Genomic DNA, 26,735 nt, shown 5'->3' with positions numbered 1-26,735 from the left:
GTTGAGCTCACTCTAAGCCATGCAGGCTTGCAGGCAGCAGCTTTTCCAAAAGGGATTCAATTTGGTTTAATAAAATACTGAACAAAACCATCCTTTAGACCTCACTGTTTCCTTGCAGTACTTGAACATAGTCACATACCAGATTTCAAAGCTTAATCTTTAGCTGATGTAAATCAGCATCACCTTGCTACCTGATCAAGTTACACCATCTACATCAGAGGAAAAAATCAACCTTATGCCAGGTCTTATTTAGAAGCAGCTCTTGTAACTCAACTGTTATTTCACTTTTAGTATAAATAAATTGAATAGCCTTAACTGTGATCTGCTCCAACCCTTGCTGTTTTGATCTGAGCTCTCTGTTACACCAGAATTCATTTCTTATTGTGTATACATTAAAGACAGTTCCAATGGATTGAGACATGTCTATAGAAAGGTCAAGAAAAACATTTAGAAGTATGAGGCTGGTTCTGCATAAAGACCCACGGTGCAAAACCAGCCTTTTCCTGCAGGATGGGTGAAGGATGAAGGTCCATGAGCACTGAGGCTACAAGAAGCAGATCAGAGCTTTTCCTCCTGATCAATCACGCACCAGTGGAATACATCTGAACTCTCCAAATCTACAGAGGTTGTGGACCACATTTTTAGTCTCTGAAAAGCCACACAAGGACCTGCATGCCTCGTCCATGGCCGTCCCTGTGCATGTATTTCAGGTGTTCACTCTGAATCTCAAAGCCTGCTTCCCTTAGAACCAGTTAGGGCTCTCAGAGACCAGAAAACTTTGCTTTCTTCTTGGGAGAGAACAGTCTGTTCTTCAAGCCGGCAAAAAGCAGTGAAAGCCAGCACGAAATCAAAGGAAGCATAATAAAATACTACAAGCTTGTTAGCTACAGCACACCTTGGTTTGCACTGACGTCTGTAGTGCAGCCTCCACGTTTTCAAGTCCCTTCTGTTAAGCGGCATGATTAATTCCCTTTCAGTTTTCCAAGGCTGCTTCTGCTTAGGAGCCAATTTAGCAATTAAATTAATCATCAAATATTTCTTGCCAGAGAAAGAAAACGGAGTTTCACCTCGCCTGGGCAAAACGCAATTCCCAAAGGATCTGAGAAGTTAATGAAGGGAACCGTTCCCAAAAAAAATGTACAACCTGGCAAATGGGATAGCCAAGAAAGAGACAGGAAGTGACAGATTTAAGAAAATAGCTCTAAAGTAGAGGAAATGAGTCGTCCTTTAAGAAGAAATCATACATATAAAGCACATAAAACAGAGTATTCTTTGTGGACTTGACTGAAGGGAAGAAAAAATAGGATTTAAAAGACACATCCTCAAGAGCATTCAAAGCAAGTTGCTTCAGTGGTCAGCCTCATGTGGTCAAGACGGAAATCTGAGCAATTTCAAAAGCAGTGTAAACCTATCTGTAAAAAGAACAAAAAAGCAGGGAAAATAGAGGAAAAAGGCAACTAAATGCATGCAGAGGAGAGTCTCCAGCCAGCAAGTGGACAGGCAGCTGCTCACAGCAAGCAAAGGGAGCATCGCTGTGCTGTGGCCATGCATTGCAGGAAGAGTCCGAAGGTGATACTCCTGAGTGGATAAAAGGAATGTTTTTACACATACAATATGTATAGGCTGCTCCTGGCAGAGCTGTGCTGAGAAAGCCTCGTGTTGAGTTTCTACTCAGAGAAAGTTCCCCTTGACTGAAAGGATTCTTCAGTGAGTTACAACCTGGAGGCTGTTGTTGTAGCAAAGGGGTTCCATGCACGGCTTGGGGAGTACATAAAGAAACACCTCTACTACAGGAAGGGCACGCAGTCCCCAAGCTCACAGATACCCCATGCACCAGGCCTGGGAAGGGACCGGCAGCAGTGCTGAGGAAGGTACTAAGGGCATTAAGTGACATTGACATTTTATAAAGGAAGCTCAACCTACATCCATACAGCCTTGCTTGTGGGAAGTTAAGTCTTCCTTAAACACTCTGCTTTAAAAGCTTATCACTATAATGCAGGAAATGTCACATATAAAAGAGCTTTATCTGAGTGCAAACACCTTACAGAGCGCGTTTAACCTTTAAGATTGCGTGTTCACCCCCATAAAGAACATTCATTGTCCAGACATGTACAGCAAGGTTTTGCTGGGGGGAGGAGGGAATGCAAGAGGGGAAAAAATACATCTTCACTCCATTTTATAACTGCAAAAGGCATTTCTAAGGTATTTCTGTCTAGCTACAATGGTTTTCTTTCGTTATAATACTATCTCATTAAATATACATTTACCTAGACCTGACTCTTTACTTTTGGAATGATCTAAGACATCTTTCACTAGGTAGAGAAATTAGACCAATTAATAAATGTGAAAGCTTCTGCCACAAGGATTTCCCCTGAAAGGGCTTTAACAGCAGATTTAGCACTGACCTGCTTCAAGCAAGCTCACTGCCTGGTTTTCTGTGGCTATTGAAGGCAGCAGCAGTCACGCAGAGTAACAAACCTGCTACTGTACTACATCACTCATCACAGCCTAACGGGCACGATAAAGTGTTTGCTCGTGAGGGGATTGTGCGGCCACTCCAAACAAAGACCACTTCATCCTGCATTTCCTAGAAATCCCTTTTGGAAAACACAGAAAGAAAAAAGCTCATTTCCTTCCCTCTTCTCCCACAGAGCAGAGCTGCCTGCCCTTTCACACAACTGCTCTGTGGCTGCCATCCCCTGCGTCTTTCATTCAGTTATAAATGAAGTAATGTTATAATCACTTGGGGTTTTATGCCTGTTACCTGGAGACACTGCCAGCAGCTTCCTCCTGCAGCCTGCTGAGCGGAGGAGATTTGCAGCAAACCTAAATCAATCAAGCCAACAAGGTCATCTTCACTGCAGAGCAAGGAATAAAGCCTGGAGGAGCCTCACACGTAATTCTGCCCCTGCTCCTCCCGACAGCTCCAGCTCCCAAGACCTCGGAGAGAGAGGATGTAGGAGAACCACTAGGAAAGCATCTCCCCATCACTGACAGTGGTGCACCTTCTTCCTTCAGAGAACAGGGGTGCACATATATATCTGTGTGTATATATATCTCTCACATGCACATGTGCAAATCTCTAATCTCTCTAGCACTTCCCCACAAATAGAAGACAGAAATAGAGTGATTTAGCATCTCTCCAAACTATTACTCTGTTAAATTTGCTGTGGTTTGGGTAAGCAGAGATTTACCCACCAGATGAAGCTGTGTGCAATGGTAGCTCTGTTTGGAAAGGTACAATCCACAGATGAAGGTGCCCCAGCACTCTCTGGATGCTCTCATGTTTTAATTCCCCTTCAGATGTTACGAATTTCCCACTTTCAGTGGCACTACAAGGCAAGAAGTTTCCCAGGCTACCCCGGCACAAAGAACAGACCTCTCAGCCCTTTCAACCAAAGGGCTGGGAAGGGGCAGGAGGGAAGTTGTTTGGCCACTTGAAACAAATCCTCCCTCTTGCCCTTTTGGAAGGCTGGTATGACATCTGCTGTACCTTCCACTGAGAGGGCTGCCATCCCAGCCTGGTTAACCAGTACATTTAAGCCCCCACTCTCAAAGACTAAAGTACAACCGCCCAAAGCTGGCAACTTACAGCACGGGTGGGAAGGTACCGGACTTCCAATACTATCTGCCTCCTTCAAGTATCTTCTTGTGTCCAAAAGCCACAGAGAGCCACAAAGAGCCACCTCTGCGAGCCTGCTGGCCCACTGGCCTGCCACCTTTTGCAGCTGGGGTCTTCAGTGAGAACAGGCTCACCTCCAGCAGAGCTCCTGCAGGGAACCCACCCTTGATGCCATAGGAGAACCAAGGTGGCCACTCCACAGCAGCACCCATGGGAGGTTACAAGTCAGACAGGGAAGATGGGCACCCAAAGCAGCCAGCTTGACCAAGGGGGCAGCCAGGAAGCTCTCCTGATAAGAACTTCTCTCTTTACTAAGTCATGTGTCTAAACTGAATTTGGTTTAACTTGAAATATCATTCAGAATATCTGCATCTATTCTCACTCTCTTAATGCTGCCCATGGTGCTGTGTGGTGTCCTGCCATTTAATGCACTTCTCTTACACCTCTTGGCAACAAGATCTCCAAGGCAAAGGCTGCAGCACACAGCCCTTTGCACCTTCTGCACAACACCCGGGCTCTCAGCAGGGACACAGCACTCCTTATGGGATTACAGACTCCACGTTGCAGTAGATCAAACACAGAGGCACTCTCTCCACACTGTCAATCTGTCACCTTCAGCCCTTCAGGATGACTCTCTGGGAATGAAAACCAACCCAAATTGTATCATATATATAACCACAGCACCACAGGCAAACATGGATACTGCCCTAACAGAATAGACCACCAGCAGCTTCTCTGGCAGGATGGGCTCAAATTCACCCAGCAACTGGATCTAGGAAGAACGGACAACCCCATGGTTTGTTTGGAATGTTATAGAAGACACAGGTTGAATGTTAATCAGAAAGAAAAAAGTACTGATCATCAACATATCAATGGGCTCAGTTTAGCTTTCAGTGCTCACTGCTGTCTGGTGTGGGATGCAGGACTGAGTCAGTGCGGATATTTCCAAGTCTCAAAGTTATAGCTATGGTTTTCTCCCCAGAGGCTGATGGGGAAATCACTGCAGCACCTCTGCAAAACACTTCAGGATTAAAAAATGATGAAATAAAACCCCCCATGATAGAATCATCCAAGTGACTATGCTCAGGAACAGGGCCTGGAATATTTTACAGCGATGCTGTTATACTCCAGCACACACAAGGATGTGAACATTTACTTTAGCTAACCCCAGCACGCACTAACACACACACTAACATGAACACGCGTGCTTTCCAATGCGTGGCAACTGGGGGAGCCTAACTAGAAGATGAAGATACAGCCATATTTCACCATTATTTACCATTGAGGCACCACAAGAACCACTGCAGCTCCTTTCTCCTCCATATAATCATCATACGGATAGAACTGGCACCAACCCCAAACTGGGCACAACTTTTTTGTCCCACCACACAAAGAGAGGCAGACACAAAGACAAGCAGTGACGTTATACTGGCTCCCAAAGAAAACAAAGCCCAAGCCACTGTTCTTCATTGCATACTCTCTGCTTGGATAGGAAGAAAACATACTCTAAGAAGTCACTTTCAAACCTCAGGTTTTGCATAAAGAGCTGGCTGTTCTGCATGGTAACTAGGCATGAAATTATACCAGCTACAATGCAGGCTGCTCAGGGGTTCTTCTGTTGGCCATCAGTCAGGAGCATGAGCGCTCCCACTTAGACTTCATAGAGCTGCCACACCAGAACATGCCCCATCAGCATCATGCAGCTGCTTAAGTGCAGGATGGTTTTGCTGGCGTGCCAATGCAGCTGAGTCTCAGAGTGCATTGCTTTCTTGGCAGGTATTCCTCCTTGCCTAGGGGGAGACTGAAACAGGGGAGTTCTACAGCTAGAAAAAAGTAAGATTATCGCAGCCCATCAGATACGAGCTCCAGCTTAAAGGATTAGAGCTGTGCCACAGCGGAGCCAGGGAAAACAGCAGGTTGTTCCTCAGCTTGCACCTTGTAACATTTTACTGTTTACTTGCACTTTAAACCAATTTACTTTCTGAAATAGTATCTCAGCCTGTCACCACCACACGCTCCATATTCTCATTAGAGAACCTGCCTGCAACTAAGATTAAGCACATTTAAGGTTCACGTTGTCCTCACACTCCTTAAGGAGATGGTTTCTTCAGCAAGTGACTGCTTCTCCCCCAGTCTCAGTACTTCCAACCTCACCTTTTATCACAGTGCTGGCCCAGTGCAATGGGGAGCACCTGTAAAACAGCTCCATGCTTTACACAGGCCCCTGGACTCTCTTCCCTCATGGAGAGAAACCGGTTCACTGTGAACAGCAGTTATAAAAGGATCAACATCTGTTCCGTAACTGCTCAGCAACAGCGTTGCACAAGAGCAGTTCCTTTCGCCTGATATTGCAAATGCCAAAGGAATTTGGTTCCCCTCGTATCTCTACTCATGGGACCTCTGTTTAGAATATTTGAAATTGCTCGGACTCCACCACACTCATAAAACCCCCCAGGGTTTCGCTCTTGCTCTCCTGCTTTCACTACCTCTCACCTCCAGGAGGTTCTTCCCCCTTCCTCCACTTTGTTCCCTGGTGCCAGCAAAGCAGCTCTCCCCTGCCTGGTAGAGAAATCATCTTCCACAAGTGCTCTGGGCCATGGTTCAGAGAGGCTGATGGAGAACATAGACAACCACAGGTTTATCTGCAGGGCTCTTCACTTCCAGCTCAATTTGTTCCCGCTTTGATGCCCTCTGGGAACTGAAGGAGACAACGCTGATTACTCCTGCCATTCCTACCTGTGACTTTACTGCACCGCACTGCTGGGAAGGGACATTTCCTGAGCCCACTGTCAGAAAGGGCCCATTCTGGCAGCGAATTTGGTACTCCCTCTCCCTGCTGAAAACAAGTCTGCTCCTGCCTCAGCCCCTGCAGCCCTGACGGTGGAATTTTAATTGAAGTGACTGGTGAAAGAGGGGAGGGAAGGTGTGGTTTGGCTGCAGGACACAGAGTCAGGACCTCTTACGCTGCACCTTGCCCCGACCCCGACGGTGCCTCCTCCAGTGCCCTGGGGATAACCCCCATGTCATGCATGGAGAGCTGTGGTAGAAGGAGCATGGGAAAGGTTTGCAACGGGCTTTGATGCTGAAGCACAAAATTGTAGACCTGAGGTAACAGTTCCCTCAATGCGGTGGGAAATCAGGGTCCTCCAAGGTTCCCTGCGAGCAAGGTCAAACCCACACTTCTTCGAGCTTGCTTGAGAATGACAGCCAGGCTAAAATTAAGATGAAAAGTAACTTCTCACCCTCTTGTGAAAGAGGCCACAAAAAGCCTAAATGCATCTTCAAAGCCTAAGCAGCTCTTCAATGAGAAATACTCCCCAGAGAAGAGAGCAAGTACAGGCACATGTTCACAAGCCAGAGCTGGGAGCTGACGCCAGGGCCTGGGCAGGGCAGAGCTGCTGTTCTTGAGGGATGGGGACTCAGTGGGAAGGGAGGTCCTTGGTATGTTCCAAGTCACCTTTTGCCACCCTCATCTACCAGATTTCAGTATTTACCCATGCTAATGGAGCAGAAGGGAACACCAACGTCAAGGCAGAAGAGCTTACGTGAAACGGGGCACATTCCTCTCATGCTCTTCCTTCACCCCATGAGACCTATCTCGTGGTAATTTGATTGAAAGCTGGTTTTCCACCAAAATTCTACTTTCAGTCAAGAAGCCAGCAGTGACAGCATCAGAATGCTATTTGGGCCTGGAACTGAAGAGCTGTCAGATAGCTTTGTGGGGTTAAAATAAAACCCAACACATAGAAAAGCAAACACAGGAGCCAAGAGATGGCAAACCTTAAGATGTCTGAAAACCAAAGGAGACAAACATCAGAGATTCAGAACTCACCAGAACACTGTCAGCTTACAAAGCCTCCTCTCACTCCTTCCCCTACATTGCAAAATATGAGGGTGCATTTCTGGGCAGGACTGGTTTCAGCAAAGTCTCTTTGTGAAATGAGCACGAGGACACATGCAGGGGGAAAAATATCAGGGCAGGAAAGGGAGAAGATGGGGAAATGAATCCAGAGGGTGCAATAGAGTTCAAAAGCTTCAGGAAGTCAGGGGTTTATCCAGTTGTTAAGTGCCCTGTGGAGGTACATACACTCTTTCAAGCCAGGTCTGTCTCTGGAGCAGAAATTCAACATACTTTTCTCCAGAGAAAGTCCTATTGTCCTGCAGTCACTTTGAATGAAACGTCTGAATTTAGCAAAGTGTGAAACAGTTTCCTGTCCTGCTTTTAATGGGAGAATCCATCCACCACTACTGCTCCATCACATAACTACACCAGCTTTGTTCTGGGCCAGACACAGCACAGCTCCCCATCCTCAAAAGGAAAGGGAGGCAACATATAAACAACGTATCACTGTACATCACAGCCTCAGAGCCTGCATACCTCGAACAGTAACCAGTGCTAACAGTCTGAGGCACCTCGACAGATGTATAGCCAAGCAGCTATAAAAGAGCCTTTGTGCTGGCTGAACAGGAACAAGGCATTTTCTGTAAGGGAGAAGGCCTTGACCACCTACCAGAACACATGGGGTTACACATTTCACACTTCCCCTGCACCAGGAACCGTGAGGGCAGATGGCACAAAGCAGATGCCGCGGACTCAGAAATGACTCGTTTTCTGCAGAGCAACATCAGGGATGAGGAAGAGCCACATCACAACCAGGAAGAAAATGACACTGCCCTCACCTTCCACCTTCCTTGCTTGCAGTCCCCCTATCAGGACTACACCGCTTGTTTCAATGCAAGCAGACCTGCAACTGAGTAGAGGCTTGCCCCTGCAATAGAGTCCATGCAGGAGATCATCATAAACACTTCTGATTCACCATCCAGAGCTCCAGACAGAGCTTTTCACCTAACGCTTGGGCACCCAGCTCCTATTTTATATGTTTTGAAATACCCTTTTCATCTTCACCCTACTTTCCAGTTCTGAAATTAGGCTAATTCTTTAAGGCTGCAGGAGCTCTGGTGTTATTTTTGGCCTAGAAACCACGTGGACAGTTTCTCCTGAATACAAGCACACGCAGCAGTGATGCTACCATCAGCAAACTTCGCTATTCCACAGGATCAGAGGTGGCTTCCAGCTGGGCCCAGGAAAATGCACCAAGACAAAGTACACCTGCAAAAGGCTCTCACAGTGACTACAGAGCACATTTCAACCCTGAGGCGTCACAAAGTGTGGAAAGATTATCTGAAAAAGCCAAAATTGCTATGCCCAAAATCTGGAAAAGCCACAGCTCACGAACATTCCCAGGGAAGCAAAGGCCCTGCTGCTTTATGAAGATTAAATCTGTGACTGTCTCTCAGTTGTTGGTTGGTTTTTTGTTTGCTTTTTAAATAAAGATCCCCTTGGCCAAAGGAAGTGTCTTAATAGGAGAAGGATACAAGTACGTCAGTAAAACGATCTGTGATAACGTTGAACAAACAAGGGAAGGGAAGGTGATGGTGAGGTTTATTGACATATCATCTGTGTTAAGGTTAAGCAAATTTCCCTTTTGTCATGATAGCAAAGATACAGAGGCAAGGAACAGTATTTGTGCTGACCTGGACAATGAACACGAGAGGTGTGTGCTCTGGAGTCGCTCTGCTCAGACAAGAGGGGTTTTTAGGGAAACATCTGGGCTGAAGGCTGTATGAAACCATTAAAAACACTGTGTCAGGCGTTGAACCCATTCTGCACCCACACACTGAGGGGGCTGTAGGGAAAAGGATTATAAAACCTCAGCCTTAAGATACAGACAGTTCCCCATCGAGTATTTATGCAGAATTACACTGTATTAATTCTCAACACCCACTTGCTAAGAACTTTCTTTGTCCTTAATAAGACAAAGAATATTGCCCTTATGCAGAGATGCTGAGGATGAACTCTGTTGTCCCTTGGGCAAATGTTTTTGCTCTCTATAAGACAGTAACAGACTAAAAAGTATGGTTACAAAGGATTAAGGCAGCTCAGTTAATGCAAGCTAGCACTCTCTCCTGCATTCCTTACTAATATAGTGGTGGCATAACCAGCCAAAACATGTAGCTTTAATTCAAATAAGGTTTAAAGAAGTTACTGCCAAGTAATTACACCCACTGAAGGCCTACAAGCAGAGGAACCTTCATTAAGACTCTGCTGCCATTCTCAGCGCACTTTTCTAGGCAGCTGCACCAATGTGAAGTGGCAACCATGAACAAGAGCAGGCAATGAGTTTTCATGAACAAACTTGTACTTGCCTTTCAGAAAGCACACTGACACAAGGTCTGAGCACGGCCAAGAGGACAGCAGGCACGGATGCAGCACCCAAATGCTGGCTGCCTCTTCCGAAAGGCTGGGGCAACCCAAAGGTAGACAAGTTTTATGTCTTTATTGGTCTGATAACATGCTTTTCTTTGCAGCTGGAAGAAGACGACAAGTAACACTTCTGGAACTGCAAGTAGCTTTCTGTCACCCTTTCTTGCTTTCTAATGAACTGCTGACTGTGTCCAAACTATGGTTTCCCATTTATTTCATTGCTAATCCTAGCCTCTGTCTAAGAACCTGGGCTTAATCCACAGAGTACCGGATGTTTCTGAAGACTGCTTCCAAGAAGAAAAATATAGCACTCAGCTGGAAGTCCCTAAAGCCATTCAGTAGGAAGGATTAAACCCAGAGACATGGATGGAGCTTAGATCCAGTGGGCATGACCCTACCTGTGCTCTCTTCATTACACAAGAGCAAGTCATGCCTTTTCCTAAACCTCTTTCTAAGCTAATGACTCTAAAGCACTGGCTCTAGGAGCCTCTTCTCACAACTCTGCATAAATATTTAGGGCTCCCATCCTGTGCTGCCACGTGCTCTCAGCCATAAACCAGAACAGACAGTAAATGAAGCTCTTTGCCCTACCTTAGCCATGCTCCCAGGACATCAGACCAGCAAGAGCAGAAGCTGAGCACTGGAGCTTCACCTATGCTGCAGCCCTTGGAGGAAGGCACTGCCAGCAGCACAGGTAAAACAGCATTACACAGACTGCTAGGTGCTTACTTGGAAAGAGAGCTTACTGTGGTGGCTTTCCTCTGATCAGCAATCCTTCACATCAGGGTACAACACTGCAGTGTGGACAAAGTATAAATGGATAAATGGCCATTTCCTGTTCTAAGAGTCCTAAAAAGCAGTTTGGGTCATCAAAATTTAAATGACATGCAGGCTTTGGCTCTTTCATTGAAGTCACCATCACCACACAAGCTGCAAGTAATGGCCTGAAGCTCAGTTGGTTCTCAAGAACCCCTCCTGATAAAAATCAGCCATAGCTTTCACCTTTGTTTCATTACTGTAACAGAACTTCAAAGTTGCTCAAAACACATCTAAAAGGCACCAGTAGAAATTCACTTTTATGCAAGAAGCTACCAGAAGTAACCAGAACTCAACTTTACATTCTGCGAGGACCACCATATACACTTTCAGCTGAAACTTTGGGATTTAGGAGAACAAAATCAGTTGGTTCCCCAAACTCTTCTAATTATGTTCCCAAGTTCTTTGTGACACAGAAAGGTCATTTTGGTCTAGGCATGCAGGAGGATAATCCCCACCCTTCGGGCAATCAGGATTTCTGCCAAGATTTTAGAGGTCTCCAGCTGATAACCATGGAAGTTCACACCGCCAGGAGTCCAGATAAGCTTTTAACAGGAAATTAGTGCCAAAATGTTTTAAGCATCATAAGTATCAATTAACGATGGTGCAACAGTCCAGAAGAGCACAATTAAGTTCTCTGTTCCAAGTCAGATACATTTGGAACACAAAACAGCAGCAGCAGCTCTGCAGCTGGGAGGTTTCTACAGGAAATGAGGTTAGACAAATCCTGAACTATTAATCCTCTGTGCAGGCAGAGTATTCACACCATGCACACAGCCATCAACAACAGCGCAGAGCACCCAATTACACTGCTACCTGCCTGCTGCAGGGACAGGGTGTTCCAGGTTGTCATCTTGCATCTTCCCTGTTCATCAATGAACCAGTGGTTCCCCCACCATAGCCTAAAAGCCAAGCTCCTTCCTGACATATGCTATGTGCGCTTGGGTACACTGCACGGGAGGACTCGACAGACAGATCTCATTAGTAACTGCAGCTGTGAGCTATAAAACAGAAACCCAGTGGCACAATGACTGCCATCCTCTGCCTTGTCAGCACTTGGGGAATCACAATACCCATCGAGGACAGGGACTTTAGGAATAGGGAAGCAGAAGGGGAATTGGCAGCTCCTGCGCTGAGGTGAGGAGTCACCTGGTGTTAACAGCTCTACTCAATCTAACCGCCAGCACCAGACCAGAGACCACAAACACGGTGAGCTTGTAAAAGATAATTGTACAGATCACAAATGTATCCTCAGAGTGCGCCCAAGGCTCTTGCCAGCACAGGCTGATGCTCACAGAGCAGCCACCTAGTGCTGTCCCAAGGCACAGTTAGCCTGCCAGGTCCTATCTTCTCCCAAAGCATCAAGCAAAGCCTTTGCTGCAGGTGAGTGCTACACCAGTACAGCTCCCATAGCCGCTGTCTAAAGCGGCTCTGGACAATTCTCTGTGTTCAGTCCCTGACAGTTCAAAAGAAAATTACCTTACATTAAACCCGGTTTGTTTTTTTAAAAGTAACAACTGGATATGGCCTCAAAACCCAACGCCCCCATCCATTTAAAAGAGCTGCTTTTTCTTTCTTCTCTGTAATAATTCAATTGTTTATATTAAAACAATCCAGTAGTTCTCAAAACACCATATTCCAAGTATAACACAGCACCGAAAGCATCTGAGCTGAGGTTGTTTCTGCCATTCCTTTCGTGACCTCAGCTAGTTTATATTAAGCCCCTTCCCCACATCAGCACTTCATTTCTATTTCCCATCACCAAACAAGCCTGGCTTTTCTCTCCTGCGCTTACAGGCTCTGACACCTCCATGCTGCTGGCACCTTAAGCTGCTCACAGAACTTGACTTTAATAGATCTGAGTGGAGAAAGGCAAATATACTCTCCAAATTTCCATGATTAACACAGAGAATCCCAATACCAGGTTACAGTGACCCCCTACATATATATATCAGCCAAAAACTTCCGTTCTGAGAGTGCAGCTGAAGACACCGCATGTCCACTGCAGCTCAGAAAGACAAGTTCTTTATTATTACTTTTTCACTATCTCGTCACAAGGGACATTTCAGAGATTCTGTTTATACAGAGGTAGCCAAGTGGTTTATTCTCCCATCCTCATCTCTTCTACACTAAATAAAACGGAAACTTGCCAACTCAATTTGGTCGGACATCACTGACCCATGGGAGAAACCAAATTACACAGGTATTCCTAGGGTTTATATATTGATCGGATTTGGAATTCAGCAGTGTCCTTCCAGGGTCTCCAGTCAGATGGGGTTCACCTTTAAGAGGCAGTGCAGGGTGCAGCTCCGATCACAGCACAATGTTATTTCCTCCAAGAATCAAGTCTCACAGCTCCAGCAAGGCATAAAGTAAGAATCCATCCTACAAGACAAGGATGGCTTTTTCCATCAGTTCAGAAGAGAAAAATACATTAGATGTATTAGATGTAGGCTCAGATATACTTCTCTCTGCCCATCCTCACTGCTGCTCAACATAACTCAAATCCTCGGGTATCTTCTGAATGCCTTAATTAAGAAACTGGGATGAGGAGCTGTTTTATTCGAGTTCGTTGTCCCGTCACACAATGAAGGATTAGCCTTTCCTGACTTGTCCTCAAGACAACAACTAATCCTGATGGCTCCCTGAACTCAACAGGCTGCACACATCCTCATTTCCAACCAAACCACTGCACTTCAAGATGATAATAACAGGAGGAAAAGCAATCCTTCTGTTTGCTGGATTCCTGGCTGGAGCTTTCTTAAGAGTCTGCACCACACCATCAAAGTCCCCATTTCAGCACGCCTCAGCTTAGGCATTAGACCAAGTCATCCCGCTACTATGGGCAGATTAACCATGTGCTCACAAAAACTAGGTCAGTCTCAAACAGTCTCTATGGACTGGACAGGCATGTATGTGTAAGCACAAAGCACACAGCCTTCATCTTTGAAAGTGATGGCCAGCAGAGTGTCAGTGGGATGCAGACTCAAGTCATTTCGTTACAACACTCAGCTCTACATACAAAATGGTTCTTGATTTCTGCAACAAACAAGAAACCTTTCCAAGTTCAGGGGGCACTAAGAAATGACTCAGTGATGTCAAGTTTCCCCTCTTTGAAATACCTTGTTCTCAAATATTTACTTATTATAATAATAATACTTAATTATTTTTGAAGTGCAAGAGCCAGGTCAGGACTTGGGTGCAGATCTGAGATCTGTCTCCTATTCCAAACCCTCCTAACCTGCATCTTGGTTCCACAAACCCAAACTGCAGCCTTTACTCTCTCCTTTGACCCCTCTGCCCTGTTCCTATGTATTTAGTCTCTGACCAAGCCCCATGCATCACCTTTCCTGTCCAGATAACACCCTTCTCTAGTCTTACCTGCCCATCCTTTGACAAAATGCCATTCCTCATCCCCAGAATAGATGGTCACCAACTTCCAACTTACTCTGAAGCCAAAGATGTATCTCTGATGTGTTTCAAAGATAACATTTAGTGTTTAAGGAAAGATGATTTATAAATATCCACTCTAAAGCAGTGGGCATGTTTTAACTTCCCTCTCTCACACATACACAATTTGCATCATATGCTTTCTGAATGAAGAGATGCAATGGGCTACACACAGACGATATAAGGTATCTGTTGCTGTCAGGGTTTGCCAAGTTCCTATGCTCTGACTTCAGAAAAACATACAAGCTTTGAAGCCAGGACAACATGTATGTCTTAGAGCGTCCTATTTCAGAAGTGCCACTGGATGCTCCCACCACAGAGACAAGTCGATTCTTCCACTTGCTGCCTTGTGTCCAACCCAAGGGTCCACAGAGCAAGAGCGACCAAATAATCACAGCCCAACCCCACTGCAGTGAACCAAGGTGCTGCAAAGCACCTCCTCACAGAGCCCATCCTGCCCTGCTCAGAGATGTACAGCTCCATCAAGCTGTACATTAGCCAGCTACAAGCAGGATGAAACTCCTATTTCATTAATGGAAGGTTCTTTCTCAGAGGATAAAGCAAGGTTAGCCATCAACAGTTGCATCTGTCCCCAGTCTTTCAGTTCTGATCAATCACTGCAGCACTTTTTATCTTCTTTTAACTTCTGGCTATCTTACAGAAAATCATAAGCTTCAGTTTTGCCCATGGGAGAGTCCATTCCAGGCACTGTGTTCTGGCTCTGCCAACGTACTTGGCAGATACAACGTGCACTTGAAGGGCTTTCCTAACTTCAGTGGATTTCAGAGTAGCAATTATCTTCAATTACTCCAGATGAAAGACCACACAAAACCTTAATTCAAACCCCCCTTCTCCCAGAACAGCCCCCCCCCCCAGTCACCACTGCCCTACTTTTTCCCTCACTAATGCCCAAAAGGTAGGATCTACACTTCCTTGATGCTCACATTTCCCAACAGGATCACTCCCCTTGACACAGCTTCTTTTCCACATATATTACAAAAAAACCCTGTCTCATTTCAGGCCATTTAGGGAGTCCTTGTTGCTAGTTCTGGAGGAAAGCACTGCCCCTACACACAGTTGCTGCTTCTTACCCAACTTCTCCCACTGCCTGGATCAGAACAGAAGGAAAACCAGACAAAACATCTGCACCAACAGTTACAAGCAGCGTAAGCTGCATCCAGCTGTTTCTGCTGTGCTGGAGGACACGAAGCAGTCCGTATCACCTGAAAGCAGTGTTGGAAGGGTTTTATTACTGAAGAAATTAATGGGGTATCTCAGCACTGCCTTGATTTCCAGCAGCTACAAAGAGCTTGCATAGAAGTTCCCAGTGTTCTCAAGGTGAGGATATTAAACACAAATTAGAACAATACTCAGCAGCAGCTACAAACAAGGCTGAAACAACACTAAGCTGCAGAGTGATGGCTTTGTAATTCAGATGCATTTAAAGGAAACATTAGACTCAAAGTGAAAACTGAGCTCAGCAATACCTTGGGATCCTTTAAATCACAAATGAGATAGCTGGTCACTTAAGCTGAAACCTGTTCTCAGGTCGAACAGCACATGGCAACATATGAGAAAACAAAACTAGCACGTCTCTTATCCACACAGGACACACTGGAACTGCTGGCACGAGGAAACGAGAGAAGGAGACAACTACATAAACTTTTCCTGAGAAGAACAGCAGCACCAGCGTGCCACAAGACCAAAATACCAACACTCCCTAGAAATGCAAAACCACTTCCTAGCAAGTTCAATCCAAGCCTTTTGTCTTCTTCAAGAAGGACTGTGGTCTATCTCGCTTCATAAACTCTCAATCCCTCATCTGTAATCTTCAAGGGTTTCACTGCTCCATTCTTTCCATGATTTTTTCTTCCAGTTTGCTGCAAAAAATCTGTAGCTCCAGCTGCTCGTTATTTTTACAATGGTGATAAGCCTTGCCATGAAAAAATTACCATTTCAGAGGCATGTCTCACCTATGGCTCACTTGACCTGTGTCGAGTAGGGTAACAGCTACAAACCTGGTCATAGGAGTCTAGAATCTATTGTGGGCTGCAAACTGCTCCTGAAGCAGCAGCCTGGGTGCATCAGATGAAGCCCCAGAGCCCAGGGAGCTTCAGTTGTCCTCAAGCCTGCGCACACCATTGCTATCTCTTTTCTGGGCTGAGATGAAACAGGAAGTCCGAAGAATCCCAGTGTCAATTCCTCTGCTGTATTTGCTGCAGAGCTCCTGATGATAGGAAGCATGTGGACAAATCTTTACAAGTCTTGAAAGGGGCAATAACCGGTGCCACTGATGGAGTGGTCTGAGCAGCACCGCAGAGAGCAGCAGCGTGACCGAAACACAGGAAGGGGGGAAAGAGGAGTTTTGAGACAGACTGCTGCGAGCAGAAAAACCCCACAGCACTGGGCCTGGAGATGAATTTGGGCACAACACCAGAGCCAGGGAAGATGAGCAGCACAGTGAAGACATTGTGAGATCTTAAAATCAGAGAAAGGGGGCAGTGACAGTCATGGAGATGAGTAAAACAACTCTGGGCATAGAGCCCACTGCACGAACAGCATAGGGAAACAACCACCCGCACTGAGGTCCAGCAGGATATTCCATGTTGGAGATGCTAAGAACGAAACCAAAGAGCTGGGGTGTGACTGCAAAGACTCGAGCTCCTCATCTGTGCTGCCACTTGAGTCTCGCCAGAATAGGAAGTGCAGAAAGCAAGGGAGAAGTCTGAGCTTTGCTTTTTCTGAGGCCAATGCCGTTTTGTTCACTCAGCCTTGTGCCATTGCTGCTTCCCTTTCAATTGGAACTGTGAAGGATTTGGTGGCTGTGCCCCAGCAGAGCAGGCACAGACAAACCTTTTGCTCTGTCAGAAGCTCACTGAAATCCAATGCTTTGCAGTTCAGTGCCGTGACCTGTTGCTTGATGTTCACGACTGTACGAGACATGGAAAACGTCGCTTTTACCCCAAGCTTTCCTAGCACAGCTGTTCTGACAGCTGTGTTATTTCACACAGCTATTGCTTTATCTTAAATAAAATACCAGGCACTTTTCATCGAGTTGTCTGGGCAATGAGAGGACCACATCAAAATAAAAGAGAGGAAAAAATGACAGGTTTTTAAATTGAAAAGCCTCAACTAAATGAGAGTGGACTTACTCAGGCAGAAGCAGCCAGCTTTCATCACCAGAACTCTTCCCTCTCTCCAAAGCAGCTGAGCCTTAACATCTCACACTCAAGGGTAACTTCCGAGCATCTTACAGTTTACACACTTCACACAAATCAATTTTAAGTAATTCATAGCACTTGGGAGAATCCAGCACTGTTAAATGTGGATAATTTAGCAGGAGCTGATCAAACAAAACTGGTTTTGAGAAAAGCCCAATCTAATTCCGTCAGGTAGAATTCCCAGTGCAGTTGTGCTATCATGAGCTATTTCAATCCAAAATTTGATCATATTCAGTTTAGGAGGCCTTTGCCAGTTTCAGTAAGACCAAAATGCTGACCTTAAGTAAGTCATCAAATGCCACATGGTACAGGCATTCACACCAGGAGTTATTTCAACTCAGAATGTCTACAGGAAAAATTTTATGCTGCTAAAGACTGTGGAAAAAGTTACTGACTCCTTATGAATGGCTAACCACAATGCTGGCAATACCCAAGCTAGTTCTAGGTCTGTAAGTAGGGAACGTGGAGAGCCACTGTTAGTCCAGAAAGTCTTTATGCACAAAAGATACGAATGAATTGGAGAAGCTGAAAACCTCCTTCCACTTCCTCAGAGGCTTTCCCATCACTGAACCGTGAACTGAAACGAAGCAACAGCTTTTGGGAGCAGAGAGTCAGCGTCAAAAGTTTAACACAAGTCTTTGCCAGTGGGTCAGCAGCAGCATCTGTCGTCATCCGTGACCACAGCTCTCTGTCACACGGGCAGAAGAATCCCCCTCCTTACCACATCTCATAAAAGCACAAAACAAGAGCTGCATACGAGTCACAAATGTTTGCGTAAAAAGACAAACTGTTCACCCTCTGTTCTGCCCTCAACTTCTTCCTTATTTCCACCAGCATTTTCCCTGGGAGCTAGAGAAGCTGCAGCTCAACCCCTGCAGGTGTTTTCAGTCAGTCTGGAAACACCCAGGACTCAAAGAGCCCAGTGCACTGGGCCCAAGTCCCCTCACCCCTGGGAGAAGCTGCCAGCTCCCAGCAGGAACAGCAGCAGGAAACTGCCACAAGCAGGATGGGGACTCCTCTTTTTTCCAACCTCAAGATGCCAAATTTGCAGCCACATCAGTGTGGGCAGACCCCGAGCTCTGCTGCAAGAGCGATGACTTGACTCTGCTGACGTCAAGGACCTGCTGAGCAGGCTTCTGCAGGATGGGGCTGCCAGCAAGTCCCCTGAGCAGCAGCAGACTCATGCTGGGAGCTCAGCACACAGGGTGACAGTGCCAGCCACCATGAGACATCTCTGCCGTAGCTATAAGTTTAGGGAAGAACCGTCGCTGTCAGGGCAAACATCTGTCAGCCTCACACCTTTCAACTGTGATAGGAAACACAGTAATTGTGTCATCCATTTTCCACACTGACACTATGACATACTCGGCTAAAGAAGATAAAAGAGACTTGGATAATCAAGTCTGCAGAGACCTGTTGGTCATTTTGATTTTAGCTTATCCCTGTCTAAACAAACGTATCTGTTATGAATGATTGATGTTCTTCCCCCCATCCCAAGATGCCTAATGTTGAGCTCCATTTCCCCCCTTACAGATGCACTTCCATATTTGCATTGGTCTTTCCAGGGCAACACTTGTAGGAAAGAAAGTGTAGAAACTGTACAGTTGGATGGTCAAGAACTCTGAAGGAACTGCTGCACAGACGTCCAACATCAATCCCCTGCTGCCAGCCTCTCCCACCCTCTCTATCTCCCCCAGAACACACACCTCACACTCCATGCCCTCAATCTTACCTCGTAGGACCATACACACTGCACTCCCGCAAACCTCCGTACGCATCTTCCCACTTCCACATCCTCATGAGTGGTGTACATCTCTCGCAGGCACTCGCCAATGTGGGGCACCATTCTCCGCAGGACCTCCCGGCTCATGATCACTCCTGGTCCCCCCATGCAGAAGTTCTCACCCGGTTCCAGCGCCAGTTTCCCCATCTCCTCGGTGGTGCCAAGGCCAGTCTGCCCAAGAAAGAGGGGCTGGCTGCTGTTCAAGCTCCTAAGAAAGTTCTCCAGTTTGTCCCCTTTGATGTAAACGTCATCATCAGCTCTCATAAACCATTCGTATTTGTCCAAGTAGTGGTCATGCATGTATTTGAGCATCATGAATGATTTCTTCTGGGGTGGGTAAGAGTCATCTACACCTGGAAGCGGCACGATGGGGATGGGAATAGAGGTGTCCGAACCCTCGCTGGAGAAGAATTCAACCTTGCCAGGAATGGTTTTGGACCACGTTCTAGATTGAAAAAGACAATAAGGACAAGTTAAAGTATGCAAAGCAAGACAGGCAAAGAGTGCTACCAGAGACAACTCAAAGGAACTACAGCTCATCTGCTTTACAAATTTCCTTCTTAAATGCCTTGAAGGGTTGTTTTTTTCCATGCAAATGAGGACATTCACACAGCACACAGAGCAATTGGTATAACACACAAAAGATTCTGCTATGACAAGCATCTGATTATCATTTTTGCATCTCTATCTGATAGAAAATTCATTCAGTAGTAGTAGTTGACTAGTGGCAGGCAGGATTGCTTAAGCAACACACAGCACTGGTCTACCAGCTACTGGCCAAAGGGAGCAGAGGGCAGGTTCGATTTAATGCCTCCAAAGCTTCCCTGCAAATTATTCTGCATCGCATCCCACCTTCCATTCACTCTCAGCCCCACAAAAGCTCAAATGTGCATTCAGAATTACTGACTTCCACAGTGAGAAGATGCATATTTCACACGAACTTGTGAGGAAACCACTCAAGCAGCAACTTCCCCAGACGCTACCTGGAGGAGTATGTAGGGCTTTGATAAAAGTAAAACGCTCCTGTTTGCAGCTGCTGCAGGAGAGCAGAGCATGGCATCAGTAGTAACCTCAAATGGGTTTGCCCATACCAGCAAAGGACTAGTAGAAAAGTAGTCCTAAGAGATGCATACGAAACATGATCCCAACAGATGACCTGGTGCTACCAACACCCGCACCTCCAGCAGCTTTCCATACACTTCAGAGCAGATTTTATTTGAGGGAAACATCACAAACGAGGAGCCTTTTGTGTGCAAAGCAGCACAGCAACAACATCTGCTCCACACCTTGTGTGCTCCTCTCTGCCAAATCCAACCCATCTGCATGGGCAAAACTGGGTCACTTCTGGTGCAGGAAGAGATACAGGATGATTCCCGAAGGCAGACTGCAGAACTCTTAAACTCCCCCAGGGAAGATTTTCAATCATGTACCTAACAGCCTGGCCCTAAAAACTGGTAATTTTAAGCTTTCGGTACTATTTTCTCAGATTCTACCTGGGAAAAAAACAGAGCTCACACAGGCTTCACAGAAAACTACTTCCATTGCGAAGCCAATAGGTTTTGTCCCTTTTTCTATAGGGGGAGAATACTTTCTAGTTATGTTTGGTGACTCTGCTCAGAACATAACCTATATTCAAAGCTCTCAAGGTAAAGAACACAGTATTCCCTCCATGCATCACTATCACATGCCTCTCAGCATTGGTTTCTTGCCAAAAGCAGAGCAGATTTTGGGCAGTACAGATCATCTGAAACTTGGACTCTCCAGAATTAGCTCCTGTACAAAGGCTGAAATGTAAATGTGTTTCAAGAGAAAACTAATCCTTAAGTTCCACCAGGAAATACAAAGGTATTTAATTAATACTGAGCATCAACTTCAACACCTTCATTCACAGTTACACACTCACGCAGCTTTGTGTAATGACTATCGCCCTATTACTTTAAAAACCTTTGTCTTCTGGATTTCTCACTGCCATGGGTAGTGTCTCAAAGGAAAAGCTTAGATCCCAGCTTCCTAGAGGAGCACAGAGTAAAGCCAATGGAAATATTCCTGTTCACAACAGAGGTGATGAGGTCTTTAACCATCAGTGATGCGATTAATGCACGGTACCAGTGGTCACGGAGTCACATCCTGTTAAAGCATTGTAAACTGCCTGTTTTGAAATGAGATCTGCTCACATCTTGAACTTTCACTAACTATTGAGGAAGTTCTGCTGTTTATTTTGTGACACCCACACTCCACATACAAATCACCTGGTCTTGAATGAAAAGACTACCCCATAAATTGCTCTCCCCATATCAACTCCCAGTCTGGAGTTTAAAAGGCTTCTTCACTAAAGGGATTTGACACATCCATATTTTAATCTCTAAGAAGAAAAAGCAGAAGGTGCTGAGGAACACAGCTCAGAGCATCCACGGTGATCAGTTCCCAACGCAGCTTTGGGTGGACCCAGGACACTTTCCAGCCAACCACCAGATAAAGTTCTATGTTGGTTCCCAGTTTAACTTAACTCCGTGCTCTCCAACCAGGTACCCTCACCTCAGGACCCCCCTAAGTATTGTCAAGAGAAGAGTTTCCATTCAACGGAGAGGAAACAAAATGCATATACATCCATGAACCTTGGCACTTTTGATTCCCAATCATTGTATTGCATTAAACCCCTCAGCTCAAAGCCAGTCTGACCCCATCTTAACATGGATCTAGGCCATATTGAAGTTTCATACTAAAACAGGAGCAAACCAGAGACATATTCCTGTGTAGGCTGGGGGCACAGAGCAGACAGAAAGACCATGCCTAGGGATCAGTGTGCGACTTGGGTGGGCACCACGACGCTACTTCACCCTTGGGATCTCTGCATGCCCCAGCACAGCTTGGCTAAGCCTCTGCTCATTCCCTGAGACAAGACAATTTGTAGGATGAAATTGTGTTACTTGTGACTGTGGCTTTGAGGGTTTGCTCAGACTCAGACAGAATATGCTCCCACATCGAAAACTGCCAGAGTATGTCAAAGCAAGTGCTGCTCAACAGAGGCTGAAACAATGGGAATCGCCATGTGCTGCTCCTTATGTCTAAGCCACAGCTCACTGCTCAATGTGGCCCTTTTTTGGGTTGAGAATACAAAAAAGAACAGTCTGCTCAGGAAACATGTTGCTGCGCTTGGCCAAAGAAGCCAAACCACAGATTGTAAGCTGAACTGTAAGTACATTTTTCTGACCTCAGCTATCAGCAGAGCTAAGGAGTGGTAAATGCAGGGATGAATTCTGATCAAAGCTACTTTTAACTTTTTTATCTCACATTGCAAAGAATCAGCCCTGGCTCGACCACAAGCAGTTCTGCAGAGCAGTGAGCTAACACCTACATTTCTTGCCTGTCCTCCCACCCCCAGTCTGGTTTACAGTGTCTGCTCTCAGGTTATGGGCAGCAACATGACCCCTTCAGCTCCTTAAGTACAGAGCTCTTGTCTCAACACCTTCCTACTTCCGTGGTCCCATCAGCACCACTCCCACCAGCTAACATTGCTTTCCCAGTCAAGGCTTCCCTAGTATAAGACTTTACCTGCAAATGAGTATCTGTCTGATAATTGAAAAAGGAAAAATACTTTTAGCCAAACTTGACACCCTCCTTCCCCCCACAAGGGCTCCCCATCACCTCAGCTGGTTAAAAGAAATACGGTAACATTTCTGCCACCACACTCCTGTACCTATACCTGCAGAGACCATCTCTACTGCAGCAATCGCTGGTGGCCTCAGCCAGCTCAAGGCCATTCCGACTCTGTCCAGAGAGAAGTATCAGGTTCTGAATACAACCGATACGTGCACTGAACTGGTCATTTAAAAACCAGCAAATGAATTACTCTGACAGATCCCAACCTTATCTCCTCCATGCAATCTGAATCTGCTCACTTAAACAGGAGGATGTGCATGAATCAGGACAGCAAGGCTCTCTGTTACCTTTCCCAGGAACAGTGCTGAAACATACACAACAGTGTGCGACCTGGTTTCTCTCAGTGCACAGGGCACATAACTCCAATGAACGAGATGCTGACATTGACAAGGAAATGAAAGCAGAGTTTAAACAAAGTCATACAAATCAGACAATGAAGAAATTTCTTAGCAGAGGCATTAGTCCAGTAAAACTCCACTACCAGCAACTACCAAATCAATTTGATCATCTCTTAACTGGTTTTGGACACCAGATGTCCTACGTGTATCTTCACACAGGCAAGTCACCAGCAAACAGGGTGCAGAAGCGGTACAGGTATTCATGCAGTATAAAACAGTATTTTCTAAAGTGACCATCACCGTAGTCCCCAAATGTTGTAGCAAATCATTTCTTCATTTAAAAGGAAGTTTAAAAGGCACACTTTGGAGCAGGAGGAGCACAGACCTGTTTCATCTTCAGCTTGCAGTGTTTACTATTTATTTGTATTACCTTGCTTTGCTGTCAGCTCTGCAGACTCAGCAGAAGCATAGTCAGCAGCGTTCTGCAGACAATGCTCCCTCTGTAGAGACCCAAACTGGAGACAATTACAAAAGATAAACTTGGGTTTTCTCTGCAGCTTGGGGACATCACTTAGAGGAGATCAGAGAAACCATTGAAAGTTTCGAGAAAGAGTCATCTTGGATAACTGTGCTAAAGAAAACCTTAAGTTGTGAAGAACTCAGCAAGACTGATTTCTTGGATACATGGTTCAGCTAAACTTCATGTTGAATTTGGGTTAGTTTTGCATAACTGCTCTTCAAGGTCCCGTCTTTCCAGCAATGCTCACTACACTACAGCTTAGCTGGAACTGAGCACCCAACCAGCAAGTGGTACTGCAGATGGCCATCACAAGAGACCAGAAAAACAAGCTGGGGTTTTTATTACATTTACAGTTTAAAGGAACCTGTCACGATCAGATTCTGAGGGAGAGCTCCTTTCAGCTTTTTGCAGGACAGCTTCTTGATTTAAACTCATCCAATTTAAAGGGACACCAGTTTTCTGTCCATGGAAATTCACCCACCTTCATCACCCATAAGCACACTGATAGTCAGTGGGTCAGGTTAAGATCAAAGCCCAGGTGTCCCAGAGATTTGGACCATATGGTTGGTTTGCGGTATGGAACTGACTTGGATTCTCCTTACCCTCCATGCATCAGTGCCCGTTGCTCCCACTGTATGTTTCATACACATTGATGCAAATTTTAGGTAACTGCTCAGAAAGCCCAAATATGTCATACTTCTGTTAGAGGATACAAGAGCAGAACACACGGAGTGCTCACTATTGCAATACTGCAGTATGTTAAGCAAAACATGAATTGTGCTGTCACGATGTTCAAAGTCACTTCAGATGACCTCCTTCCCAAGAGGCAAGGGTGCACGTTCTACAACCCATCATACTACCTCATTAGCAACCAGAACTGACCAAAAGCAAATACCACCCAACAGACACAACCTTTACATTCAAAGCTCTGAATTCAAAACAAATATAAAAATGTGGTTTGTATTACACTGCTGCAGCAGCTACTGCAGGCTTAGACAGATAATACAAACTCCTTTAGACCCCAAATCCCTCTGGCTGCCTTTCACTGAGGCTTTTCCAAGCACGCAGGTATTTAGATTCCAGTGCAGTCTGTTTCCTATAAGCCACCACAAACAGAGTGGCAGGAGCCTCTCTGAGGGCATGCTTCTGCTGCAAGACTGGAACAGCTTAGAACGAGCCCTGGCATCACTCGTGGTTCTCCTGTGTGTGGCCTCTGGGCACTTCGAGGTGCCGTGGGGACTGTCCCAAACTGGGAAGTACTGCAGCTGTGTTCCTGCAGAGATACTGCAGGAGACCAAACTCGGACATCTGGCCATTAACTACATTCGCAATAGTGCCCTGCCACGTTTCACAGGATATGTAGTTGCTACACACAAGACAGATTTGATTGATAGATAGATAGATAGATAGACAGATAGGGTTAATTGGTTGATACAGTTCCCGAGACAGCAGACTTAAATCTTCTAGGAGACTGCTTATTCCCATCCTCTCCTTCCTTTTAGCTCTCTCAGGACAACTCCCCTCAACTGCAAAACCATTAGCACATATTGCTGCACTTTCCCTGAACCCCAGCCATAAATTAACTCCTGCCTGCCTGCCTGCTTCTTTTCCCAACTATTTCTTGTCTTTTGATGTGACACCGCAGTTTCTGCTCCTGCACTTCCCCAGCCTCCTGGAAGGGAAGCTCTGCTAACCTGGCTGTCAGATGCAATCACTGCTAAAGCTGCAAATCTGCCCTCCGAAAACCTGTAGTAGATCTAAAGCTCACTCTCTGCCTCGCAGACTACAAAAGCACGACTGTTTCAAAGAGCTGGCGTCCCCCGAACATCCAGCAGGCCCGTTTTGCCTTGCAGTGGTCATTTTGCTCATGATTGATGTTCAGGAAGTGGATTGCTTCCCCTCTTGTTAGACCCTATCTGGATTCACAGCAGCAAGGATCAGCAAATGCTTTCCGCTCCGGTCCCTTTTAGCTGTGTCTGTAAATGGCCTTTGAGCCACAGCAATTTGGAGGTATTCAGCCTCTGAATCCCTAATTCCTTTCAGCGCTTTGGCTACCGCCGTATCAAGCCTCTGCACACGCTGCCACCCCGGGAATGCCTTGCTAGCAGCTTCCCATTTCCCTGGCTGTGCCAGCGATTCAGCTCACCAGGATGCTTTGTCAATGTAGTAATCCCAGCAATTGTCTGCTTGAGTACTTCATGGCAATCAAAAGCCATTTAAGATTTCAGGTTCGTCTTCTTCTTCCCCCCTCCCCACCTTCCCCCAAAGATGTCTTCCTGTCACCAGGACATTAGCTCCTTTCTTTTACTACAGGAGGTGAGAAAAATGCATTTAGCCCTACCGCAGAGTTAAGAGGTCTCTTTATTCATCCCTTCCAAGAGCAGACATCATCTCTAGAGGTTAAACCAAAATAGCAGTACAGTAAAAAGCAACACTCAGATCTCCTTCTGAGGGCTGAAGGAGTCCGATTCCATCAGCTGGATTTGTTAAATTGCATCTTTAGCCATTTCTTGTGTGTGAGCAGATGTTGCAGATCTGGTTCTGTAAACCCAACTCTCTCACGCCACGGGACTGCTCAGCGAGCACAGCAAAGCCAGGGATGAGAATCCTTCCCACTCCAGCAAAGTTAAATGCTCCACAACTAACCCCCCATCTCTGGACAACATTGTGATAAACTTCCCTTTCCTGAATCCCTCACACAAAATCTGACGGATGATGGATCAGATCTGATAGGCAAACTATTCTTCCATAAAACCTGTTATGTGATGCACAACTCCAGCCTTCCTTTATGTAAACGTAAATTACACAGCTCATGACATTTGCAATCCAAAATGCTCCATCCCACACAGTGAAGAATATATAACCCTGAAGAAACAGATTCTTTCACCCGTTCTGAAAGTTAATTACAGGTCTACCGCTGAAAGAAGGAATTAAGTTTCCATTAAAACCATCGCTGGTGAACAATATACTTCAGATTGCCCAAATTAAGCAATTTTACTGCATTTGATGCTGATATAAGGAGAGCTACCCTTTCCTGAAACCAGAGCTAGGCAGCGGAAG

General features: G+C 45.7%; 1 protein-coding gene across 1 annotated transcript in view; it reads right to left on the bottom strand.

Annotated features, from left to right (window-relative positions):
* Window positions 1–26,735, bottom strand: part of CHSY1 (chondroitin sulfate synthase 1) — a 75,541-nt gene that overhangs the window by 46,965 nt on the left and 1,841 nt on the right. Inside the window, exon 2 of the mRNA XM_065688639.1 lies at window positions 19,107–19,602. Within this exon, the coding sequence (XP_065544711.1) occupies window positions 19,107–19,602 (496 nt within the window). The remainder of the gene's footprint in view (window positions 1–19,106; window positions 19,603–26,735) is intronic.

This window comes from Lathamus discolor, chromosome 8 (genome assembly GCF_037157495.1).
Source record: "Lathamus discolor isolate bLatDis1 chromosome 8, bLatDis1.hap1, whole genome shotgun sequence".
In the NCBI taxonomy this organism is placed as follows: domain Eukaryota; kingdom Metazoa; phylum Chordata; class Aves; order Psittaciformes; family Psittacidae; genus Lathamus; species Lathamus discolor.
The sequence above is the reverse complement of the archived record's forward strand: the minus strand, read 5'-3'. Positions and strand labels throughout refer to the sequence as shown.